General features: G+C 37.1%; 1 protein-coding gene across 2 annotated transcripts in view; it reads right to left on the bottom strand.

Annotated features, from left to right (window-relative positions):
- Positions 1-12144, bottom strand: part of LOC140731182 (multivesicular body subunit 12B-like) — a 276241-nt gene that overhangs the window by 109620 nt on the left and 154477 nt on the right. For both annotated transcript variants that reach the window (XM_073052625.1, XM_073052624.1), the window contains exon 7: positions 736-833. In XM_073052625.1, coding sequence (XP_072908726.1) covers positions 736-833 — 98 coding nt within the window. The remainder of the gene's footprint in view (positions 1-735; positions 834-12144) is intronic.

Here is a 12144-nt window from a genome sequence, read left to right as displayed (position 1 = left end):
AAATAATGTACTTAATTTTCTGAATTACTGATTTGAAAACAACTAGTCAAAATCAGGCTTTTTAGCACCTTTTAAGTATGAACAATTCTGCTTGTTATGTACTGAACGGTTTATCTTTAAACCAGCTGAAAGCTATACAAGGAAAATGCTTTGTAATTCAGAGATCATCCATTTCATTTCTGAGCTTTGAAAAAATAAACTAAAGCATTCCTTAACTGCGTTGGAGTCTCACAAAATTGCCATGAAAGCAAGCATTTTATTACTGAGATATAGATGTATAAAATCTTTTATAGCCAGGCTTTTCCAATTAATGATACTTTGAGCAATGGTTTATCAATAAGGCATGTCAGAACTACTGCAGAGTATAAAAAAATCTTTTCTTTAAAACCAAGAAGCATTTTAATTTATTGTAGACAAATATTCCCTGGAAATGCAAGTAGAAGATACAGAAAACTCCCCTGGAGCACTTTTGTAGAGGTCAAAAGGGTGAGCAGTTGGAAAGAAGGAAGCAGCTGGGTCTCATTTGCATTACACTAATGTTTTCAGGTGACCTCGCAATACCCGACAACTTTAGTTCCCTAATTATAAGATTATTTCTTGTTCAGTGGAATTGATCAAACTATATCATTAAAAACTGTGCTTCCACAATTAGGGTATGCTAATGTGGCATATAGTTTTTTTTAACCTGAAAAAAAGGAATGTTGATGCGAGATACTGATGCCTTTTACGACTCACCTGATATGGCATATAGGCTGGAGGTCTGGTGTTCAAAGTCTGGCCTGGTACCAGGCATCTTATTTCGGAAACTGGCAGGAAGTGTCAAAGATATGTGCCTGGAACAAAAGAAAAGATCAGTTTCCCCATTAATTATAGGAGACCATTTCAAACTTTTTGTTTTTTTTTAAATGTACATCATTAAAAAATGGAATTTAAGAAACCACTACACAGAGTTCAAGTATTCAAAGGTAGTTTACTCTTGGAATTACACAGAAAATGCTGGAGGAACTCAGTAGGTCAGGCAGCATCTATGGAAATGATAAACAGTCGACGTTTCAAGTTGAGACCCTCCTTCTGGCTAGTCCTGACGAAGGGTCTCAGCCTGAAACATCGACTGTTCATTCATTTCCACTGATGCTGCCTGACCTGCTGAGTTCCTCCCTCATTTTGTGTATGTTGCTTTCTATTTCTAGCATCTACAGACTTTCTCATGATTATAAACAGATTTCTATTATATTATTTTGGTCAATAATTATTTTAATGTAAAAAATGAGTAATAAGTAGCAAATCCTAATGTGCTAGTTCTGATGAAGAGTTTCAGCCTGGAATGTGGACTGTTTGTTCCCTCCATAGATGCTGCCTGACCTCCAAATTCTTTGTAGTCCCTAACTTGTTGAAGTAGTGAAATCGCTTCATTTTCGCTCCTGGCTGTTTTTGGCATCTCCAAGCCTGGATGCTTGAAATTGCAGTCAACAAAGCAATTCCAAATTGTCTTAATGCTTACTTCTCGCCAACTCTCAGTAACAAAAATCACTGCTTTCTGAATACAAACACACACAACAGATGCTATTTAAAAACAGTCTGTTCTAAGCAGAGTGGAGCGCCTAATGGTCACAAAAGTAAAAATGAAATGATTTTGCTAGTTCAACAAGTTAGGAACTATGAAGAATTTGAAGGTCAGGCAACATCTATGGAGGGAAAAGCAGTGCACATTTCAGGCCAAGACTCTTCATGAGAACTAGCACATCAGGATTTGCTACTCATTTTTTTTTTACATTTAAAATAATTAATGACAAAAATAATTTAATAGAAATCTGTTTATCAACATGACAAATGAATTAATTTGTGTTACTTCTGCTTTTCAGTCAGTAGGTTACAAGTACAACCCACATTCCAGAGAACTGAGCACATGACCCAGACTGACTGTTTAAGCACAGTGAAATTATGGAGCTGTCCTTCAGATGAGCTTTTAAACTCAAATGCCATCAGCAATCCCAAATACATTAATTCCTGTTAATTGGGCCATAGGTTAATTGGGGCAGCCACTTATTTGGGACAACTCTTAAAAAAAAAGCTAATCAAGAAAATAGCCAGGATTCCTTTCATTTATTTGGAACACTACGTCATTTAATTGAGACAGGAAACTGTTGCTGAACTGCCAAACAGTTTCTAACTAGCAACACACACAAAATGCTGGTGGATTGCAGCAGGCCAGGCAGCATCTATAGGGAGAAGTACTAGTCCTGACGAAGGGACTCGGCCTGAAACGTCGACTGTGCTTCTCCCTATAGATGCTGCCTGGCCTGCTGTGTTCCACCAGCATTTTGTGTGTGTTGCTTGAATTTCCAGCATCTGCAAATTTCCTCGTGTTTGAGTTTCTAACTAGCATCAGTTGTGTATATTTGAGTGGTTATTAGACATTACACCATGTTTACAGCAAACTGTTTTTAAATAGCATCAGTTTTGAGTGTTTCTGTTTAAAAAGCAACAATTTCTGTCGCTGATAGTTGGCGAGGATAAGCAGCGAGACAATTTGGAGCTGTTTTACTCATTGTAGTTTCAAGCATTCGGGCTCGGAGTTGCCTGAAACAGCCAGGAGTAAAAATGAAATGATTTCACTACTTCAACAAGTTTTTGAATTTGAAGGTATTGGCAATTACCTTGAATATTACAATGAAAATGAAGATTTGAGGACGCAACTGTTGAAAGCATTGTATGAAGGCAGTTCATTCTCTGCACTAGGTGGCTGAGCTGATTTTGTTCATTCACAGTCAAAAAACACGGCAACAAACACTGGAGGAATTCTTCCATTGATAACTATAAGGAACTAATACACAGTTTTATGGCACTGTAGTAGCATTGGTAGTGCCCTAATTTGTTCTGCATTTCATTGAAATACATATTTTGTTACACAGTTAAATGGTAGCTTGATTTTAAAAAAATATATCTTTCTATTTCCATGAAACTTCAGCTTATTAGGACCACCGCTGAATTGGGCCAAAATGTACTGGTCCCGATGTGTCCCAATTAACCAGAATCCAATGTATATGTAATTGTATGCAGGAGACTTATCACAGGGTTCTGACCAATACTATCCATCTCCATCACTAAAAAAAAACTTATTTGCTTCCTTGTTTTCTTTCTGTTTGTGAAGTTATGCTATGTCCAAGTTAGTTATCACAATTCCCCATCCATGAAAAATAATGATTTGATTTCAAAGATCAGGGTATTTCTCAAGGCTTGCAAAAAGCAGTGCTTCAACGCAAGCCTGAGAGAAATGATACAGAAGAGGAAATTTGGTATTTCAAGAAAGACTCTAGCAAATTTCTACTGATGTACCATGAAAGGAATTCTGACTGGTTGCATCACCGCCTGGTACGTACGCTCCAAAGCACAACATCAAAAGAGGCTGCAGAGGGTTGTAGGCTCGATCCGCTCCATCACAGGAACAACTCTCCCCATCATCAAGGACATCCTCAAAAGGAGGTGCCTTCAAAAACGGCAGCCTCCACCATTAAAGACCCTCACCATCTGGGACATGCCTTCTTCATGTTGCTACTCTCAGGGGGAAGATGCAGGTGCCTGAAGACATGCACGTAACATTTTAGGAACAGCTTCTTACCCCCTGCCATCAGATTTCTGAACAGTTCATGAACTCAAACACAAACTCATTATTTTTCTCTATTTTCACACTATTTACTTATTATACTATATTTCTTCTTGTAACCTATGATTTTTTTTTGTATTGCACTGTATACCCCTACTGCAAAACAACAAATTTCAGTCAGAAATAACAAAGCTGACACTGATTCTGCTCCATGAACTCATGAACATCACCGCACAATTCCTCTTTTGCACTATTCATTTTTTTATTATAACTTACAGCATCTTTTTTAATGTCTTACACTGTACTGCTGCCACAAAACAACAAATTTCACAACATTTCAGTGATAATATACTTGGTTCTGACTGGGTGCAATAAGTAAACAGCCAAAGCAGTTTTAAACAGAAGATTACTATTTAGATTTCAAACAGAAATACTAATTTGATTTTTGACTGGGGGGTGACATCAGGCTACAAACCAAAGTGATGCTGCATTACATATCAAAATATCAAATAAACCCCAGGAAATTAAAAACTTTCCAGTCAAAGGATAATGAAGGGTTCCATGCTGTCAATTTTAGAGCCAATTCCACATCACATCAGGAGAAAACACTTTACAGACTGTGTTAAATCCAGGAGTTAAAGACAACTGCAAGGATCACAGTCACATTTAAAGCAGCAGCCACAGCTAAATTTGCAGGTTGTGCGGAGATGCAAGTATTAAGTAACTTTAAAAGGCAGAATTTCTTTGTCAGTCTGCAACAGAACTGCTGGAAATCTGTAAAACCCAGATCTTTGTACTTCAGAAATTGAGACTGATAAATCAATGAGAAATGTTTCAAAACCTTCATGATTTGCTAAAACTGCCTGAATTTTTTAAAAGCGGCTGTTAGTTGCAACTTCCTACCCAAATTCTTTAAAATTACACAAGCCCATGCCAATTTTACCAGGAATCTACATTTTTGCTGAAGTATAATTCACAAAAAGGGTCACTTATATTAAAAACTAAAGGATTTTGCACATCAGCAGCTATTTCTTGTGAAAAATTCCTTTGCTCTCCCCAATGACGTGCATCTTATTATATTTCCTCAGATATGTCATAGTTTCCTCTTATCCCATTAATTTATACTTACATAGTCTAAGACCGAGCACAGGTTGGTTGTGAATTTTAAACAGCTGGCCATCAATCTCACAAGAGGATTTGCTAGCTCTAATGAACATTCCCTATCCATTAATATCTTTGTGAAAGGCTTGTTCCACTTTTTAAATAGTAAATTGCTTTGAAACCAGAAGTCATCTTTGACACAGGTTGACAAATGTGATGACTTTACGCATGTCCATTTCTTGGAAACAATGAACCAATGACACTGCGTGGCAAAATACAACCGATAACATTTCCTGAAATAAAAGCTTTCTCCATACTAAATTATTAAATATTGCACAAATGAGAAGTCCTCTCATTTTTATCATTGAAGTTGCGGGTGGCATGGTGGCGTCACAGACGGCGCAATTGCTTTATAACACCAGCAGGGTTTGATTGCTGCCACTAATTAGATATTTGCATTAACTAGCAGGTAGTACATGTGTACCTAATAAAGTGGCCACTGAGTGTATGCTGTAAGCAGTTAAATACAAAGTAATTGTTTTTTGTTGTTACTGAATTCTGGAAAAAAGTACTGTGTAGGAAAAGCAGGTCACTGAAGTTGAAAACATGGACAGATGGTATGGTGAAATATTTGGTGAACATTCAAGTCCACCGAAGCATAAACTAACAACATGTGGGTTCATACCAGGATTCCCCACACAACTCTAGATTTCAGTATTAACCATATCCTAAATTTGCCGAGTAAATTTTTTCTTTATTTAAAAACAAAATCAATGTTGGGGAGGTGATGGGGAAGTAAACACTAGTTTGCAGATCAATCTTCAACAAGTTCAAGTCATGTATAAGAGCATAATCTAATAGTTATTTAAGCAGATAGAATACACATTCGCCAGAAATGGCCAGAAATTACTGTGCAGTGCCAACAAGGCTCTGAATTTTCTGACCTGAAGATTTACAGGTTTGACATAGGCATGCAATTTGTCCATAGATATTCAGGAATGTATTTATAAATGCTTATTTTAAACATCATTTAATGGGTTTTCTGACATTTAACAGCTGTAAGATTGGTGTTCAATTCCTGCCACCGTCTGCAAATAGTTTGTATGTTCTCCCTGTAGTCGTGTGAGCTTCCTCTGGGTACTCCAGTTTCTTCTCACATTCCAAAGACGTATAGGTCAGGTTGTTGAAGTTTTGAGCATGCTATGTTGGCATGGGAGCGTGGCGACACTTGGAGGCTGCCCCAAGCACAGACCTCACTAATTTTTTTTTTAAGTAGATGACACATGTACATGTGACAAATCCTGTCTATTTCATATACGTGTTCCCACGTGGGTCACGGTTTCAAGTCCAACTGCTTAGACATATCTCAGCTGTTACTTTAGTGTGATTTTGAGAAACAGCTACAGTTGGACATACTGTTTTTTTTCTGTTTCAAACATCAAGTCTAAATTCTGATTGCTTGATCAGGCTGATATACAAGAGTCCCTGTCACTAGTCAAAGTGTGGAGGAGGATTATTGGTGTTCTGTGCAATTTTAATCCTCAATGAGTAATCATGAGCCAGATTATTTTGTCATTTCCCTCATTACGGTTTTTTTTTGGATCTTGGGTGTGCAAATTGATTGCTACATTTCAAGATTCAAGATTTTTTAATGTCATTTCCAGTACACAAGTGTAAAGGAGAATGAAATATTGCTACTCTAGATCCAATACAGTACATGAAAATCCACAAAAGATGAAGAACACAATAATAATAAAAAAACACAATAAATATAAATATGTAAGATAACTTATATATATATAGATTGACTATGTCCATAAAGTGATGCTAGGCTGTAAATAATGTGCTTGACAGGAAATAATAAAATAGTGGCAGAGTTTGTGGGTGGAGTTGTTGATCAGCCTTACTGCTTAAGGAAAGTAACTGTTTTTATTCATATACTAAAAAGACGAATCATATTTTAATAATACCTATTGTTTAAATTCAAAAACATTTAGTGCCTTTTCATATTCTTAGAGGGGCGTCCTTTGCAGAAGCAACTTGTTTTGTATACTGCTTACCAGAGAATTTTTGTACAAATCGAAATGTACAGGTAGCAATGTAGAGGTGTCACATTATATAATTAGAACTATTTCAGTTGAAGAGAAATTGCCTAAAAATCTAAGAATAAAGCAACATTGGTGCTCTTGAGATGTTGACAAAAACAAATTATATCTACAGCTTCTGTGTGATAATTCATCAACTCTCAAACTAAACCAGTACAACCAGTGACAGGCCAACAACAATCAAAAGCTCCCCCTTAATAGCTTAAAATGCTCTTCTAAAATTCATATCTGAGAAAACAAATTCTACAATTACTGTCCTCTGTATTTTCCATGTTTCAAACAAATATAGTAACAAAATTTCATATTATCTGTCAATACCTGCCCTTGAAATAAGTGTGTCTGCAGAATAATATTATATCCCATTATTACACTGATTACTACAAGAATGTTTTGGTGATTTTCATTATTTGGAGTGGAGGGCGACACCATATGCATTTTAGGTTGTATCTGACAAAATCAAATGGTCTGTTTCATCCAAAGAACAATGGTGCAATTCCTCAGTTCAAATTGCACACGAGCTTCTGGCTTCAAACCCAAGCTGTTTCCAGGACAAATACAAAACTGAAGTTTAATTATCATTCAACCGTACATGAATATAGCCAAACGGAATAAAGTTCTTCTGGGGCCAAAGTGCAAAACACGTTACCAACAGTACATAGCACAGATAGTTACAATTACAGAAAAAAACATACAGTCATAAAGAGAAAAAAGTCCCTGAGTGGCATGGGTAGATTGACAGCAAGCTGTCCGGGTGCAACCTGGTCTTCCACCGAACAAACACCAGAGGGCAGCATCAAGCGAACAAAGGAGTATACTGAAGGCCAGCACTGAAAGGCCCAGTCCCCAGCCAGTAAGGATTCCAGCGTGTCCCACAGAGGCTCTCCCATACCACCACAGCATCTCCTCCCTTGATCAGCTCTCCAGCAACCTAGAACTAGTCCTCAATAGAGCCATGGCAACGTAGCTCTCCCACGGTCAATCTCATCATTAACCAGTCAACTGGACTTGTAATATTCTACGTTTTCAATGTCCAACAGAGTCTCACGATCACAATAAAAACTTCCAAGACTATCACTTGTACCCCACACTATCCAATTGTATACAAGTCTAGGTGACAACACAATGACGGTACACAATAAGTTCAGCTCCAATGCTGTCTAGCAAATCAATGTAGGGGTAGTCCTTCAGTACTTCATGTTCTCAGTATCCAGTAGTGACTTGTGATCATAAAAAAGGCATACAAATGCACTCCTAATTGGACCCAGAGTGACCACTGTGTCTGAGCGCACCCCATCTGACAGGATTCATGGGGGCTGATCACGAGAAAGTACAAGCCATCATTTTACTGTGATCCATTCTGAATATCAGAATCAGATTTAAAATCACTGATATATGTCATGAAATTTGTTGTTTTGTGGCAGGAGTACAGCACAATGTACAAAGAAACTATAAATTACAATAAGATTATATACACACATATATACATGAAGTTAAATATGTAGTGGAAAAACAGCAAACATAGTGAGGTAGTGTTCATGGCTTGGTTCATTGTTCGTTTAGAAATCTGATATTGTAGGGGAAGAAACTGTTCCTAAAGCATTGTGTGTGTGTCTTCAGGCTCCTGTCCTCCTCTCTGTTGGTAGTAATAAGAAGAGAACATGTCCTGGATGATGGTTGTCCTTAATTTTGGATGCTGTCGTTTTGAGGCATCGTCTTTTGATGATGTCCTCTAGGCAGGAAAGGCCAGTGTCTATGATGGAGCTGGCTGAGTTTGCAACTCATAATAATCCTACATATGCCATTATGATTAGTTTCACTTTCCCTGATAATATTATCATATAGTAGTTATAAATAACATGAATCGTTACTGTAATTATAATATCCATCTCCGGTTACTGTTGTATTTGTGTGGAATTTAATAGCACACTGGCCTCCAGTGAATGTTTTCCACAGGAAAACATTTCCTTTTGTTTCGCTACCAAAATTTCATTGCACTGACATTGCTAGTGCTCCACTAACAGTCACAACAAACTGATATAGTCAAGGAAAAATTGTGCTATTTTACATAATTATGTATTCAATAGAAAGTTATTTAAATCTACGAGAAACAAAAGTCCTGTAAAGTCAACAACCCTGGGTTATTGTAGGAAATCTTATTGCCCAAAAATATTAACTTGCAGTAATTTGTGGTACATTCATGTCAGTGACAGATATGTTCGCAGATCAGCAGGGAATTGTAAGGTAATAAGACAAACCTAATGGAATTAAAAGTTCTTATAGAAAGATCAATCTAAAGTTAATTATTTCATAACTTCGTTCAAGTAGGCCTGGCAATCTACTTAATGGTGAAGTACACAGGAAGTATTTAACAAACACACATGATGAAGCCATTTCACAAAGAGGTTTTTCCTCCCTTGCCAGTAGCCAGTTTTTAAAAAAAACTTCATGCTTATACCAGTAATTACTTCAGACATAGGCATTAAAAGTTATAATTCTAGGGAAATTACCAGTGTTTCTTATTCCCTGTAGTGCAATAAAGCCTTTGCACTCGATTCAGAATAAGTCTCCCACTCCATCTCTAGTACTGTCTGAAGACCATGCATCAATGACCATTCTTCATAATACATCTTACTTGGCCACTCATTTGCAGATATTTTGGTTAGTCAAGTTATAAAATGCATTTACTCATTTACCAAAACCCTCAACCCTTGCACAAATTAAAAGAGTTACCCAAGAATCCACTGGGACTAGAGTTCCCAACTTTTTTTTAATGCCATGACCCTACCATTAACAGAGGGGGTCCAGGGACCCCAGGTTGGGAACTCCTGCACTACAGCTTCAAATACAATCCACATTCTTTAAAGAAACCTGTGAGTCAGGTTCACTTGATCAAAATTCAAAGTAAATTTTGAGTGAATGAAGGGCCAAGATTTTTTTCCATTTGCAGATATACCAGGTTCCTGTTAAGGTTTTAAATTGAAAAAGGAGTAGTTGATAATTCAGCCATTTGAGCGTGCTCCACCTATCAATGTCATAGCCTGCACTGCATCCATAACCCCCAACACCAAGAGATTTATCAGCTCAAGATCAGAGGAATAATGACTGAGACACCTAAGAAATAATGTTTCCCCATCATTTTGCTAAACCACTGACCCATTAACCTGGTCAAAAGAGGTTCTGCAGTTGCTGGAAATCTAGAGCAACGCATGCACTTACACAAATTGCTGGAGGAGCAAAACAAGTCAGGCAGCATCTATGGATGGAATAAACAGTAAATGAAGAACTCATTCTGATGAAGAGCCTTGGCCTGAAGCGTTGATTGTTTATTACCCTCCATAGATGGTGCTTGCCTGGCTGAGTTCCTCCAGCAATTTGTGTATGGACTCCTTAACCTGAAATATGATTTGAGATTTGTCAACCCGCTATCAGACAAGAAGCCACAGATCAGAAAATATGACATTCTGCTTCCTCTTATGAACATCTTCTAATATTAAAGAATAATATTAAAGAAACCTGTGAATCAGATTCACTTGATCAAAATTCAAAGTAAATTTATTTTCAAGGTAGGTACAATAGTGCTCAAAATCTGTGAACCCTGTAGAATTTTCTCTATTTCTCCATAAATAAGACCTAAAATGTGATCAGATCTTCATGTAAGTCCTGAAACTAGATAAAGAGAACCCAATTAAATAAATACACAAAACATTATACTTATTCATTTATTTATTTATTGAGAAAAATGATCCAATACTACATGTATTTGTTGGAAAAAATATATGAATCTCCGGGGTAATGCCTTCCATAAAAACTATCTGGAGTCGTGTTCCAATCAATTGGAGGTGTGGGTTCTAGAGGTGCCCTGCCCTCTAAAAAAAGACACACCAAGTCAGGTTACTCTCAGAACATGTCCTTCCGAAGAAAGATCTGTTTATGTGTGCCATGCCTCAATCAAAACAACTTTCAGAAGACCTTAGAAGAATTGAGGAGATGCATTAACTTGGAAAAGGCTACAAAAGCATTTCTAAAGACCTGAGTGTTCATCAGTCCACAGTAAGAAAAATCGTCTACAAATGGAGAAAACTCAGTACTGTTGCTGCTCTCCCAAGGAGTGGGCATCCTGCAAAGATCACACCAAAAGCTGAAGGAAGTGAAAAAGAACCCAAGGGTAACAGCAAGACTTGCAGAAATCTCTAGAACTTGCTGTAGTCTCTGTTCATCCTGTCCACTATAAGAAAAACACTGACCAGGAATGGTGTTCATGAAAGGACACCACACAGGAAACAACTGCTCTCCAAAAAATCTTGGCCGCACGTCTCAAATTTGCAAAAGACTACCCAGATGCTTTCCAGTGTTTCTGGGACAATGTTTTGTGGACAAATGAGGCAAAAGTTGAACTTTATTGGTAGAAATGCACATTGCTATGTTTGGAGGAAAAAGGGCACTGCACACCAACACCAAAACCTCATCCCGACTGTGAAGCAGGGTGGAAGGAGCTTCATGATTTGGGGTTGCTTTGCTGCCTCAGGGCCTGGACATATTTGCAATTGCTGAGGAAACAATGAATTCAAAATTGTATCAAGACATTTTACAGGAGAATGTCAAGGAAGCAGTCCGTCACCTGAAGCTGAACAAAAGTTGGATAATGCAAAAGACAAGAGTATATCAACAACAGATTGTTTTGAAAAGAAGAAAATTTGTGTTTTCGAATGCCAGAGTCAAAGTCCTGACTTTAATCCTATAGAAATGTTGTGGAAGGACCGGAAGCAAGCAGTTCATGTGCGGAAGCCCACCAACATTCCAGAGGTGAAACAGTTTTGTAAGGAGCAATGGCCTAAAATTCCCCCAAGCCGATGTGCAAGACTGATCAAGAGTCACCTGAAATGTTTATTTTAAGTTATTTCTGTACAAGGGGCTTACACCAGTTACTGAAAGCAAAGGTTCACGTACTTTTTCCAACAAATACATGTAATATTAGATCATTTTTCTCAATAAATAAATGTAAAAGTATAATGTTCTTGTGCTATTTATTTAATTGGGTTCTCTTTATCTAGCTTTAGAACTTGCATGAAGATCTGATCACATTTTAGGTTATATTTATGCAGAAATAGAGAAAATTTTACAGAATTCACAAACTTTCTAGCACCACTACATATGTCACCATATAAAACCCTGAGATTCTTTTACTTGCAAGCACTCATAATAGAATAAAGAAATACAATAGAATGAATGAAAAACTACACACAAAGACTAACAAACAACAAAAGTACAAAACAAACTGAGCAAACATAAATAAGAAACAAATAATAATACACATAAATAAGTAAATAAATAATA

Source organism: Hemitrygon akajei, chromosome 7 (assembly GCF_048418815.1).
Source record: "Hemitrygon akajei chromosome 7, sHemAka1.3, whole genome shotgun sequence".
Taxonomy (NCBI): domain Eukaryota; kingdom Metazoa; phylum Chordata; class Chondrichthyes; order Myliobatiformes; family Dasyatidae; genus Hemitrygon; species Hemitrygon akajei.
The sequence above is the reverse complement of the archived record's forward strand: the minus strand, read 5'-3'. Positions and strand labels throughout refer to the sequence as shown.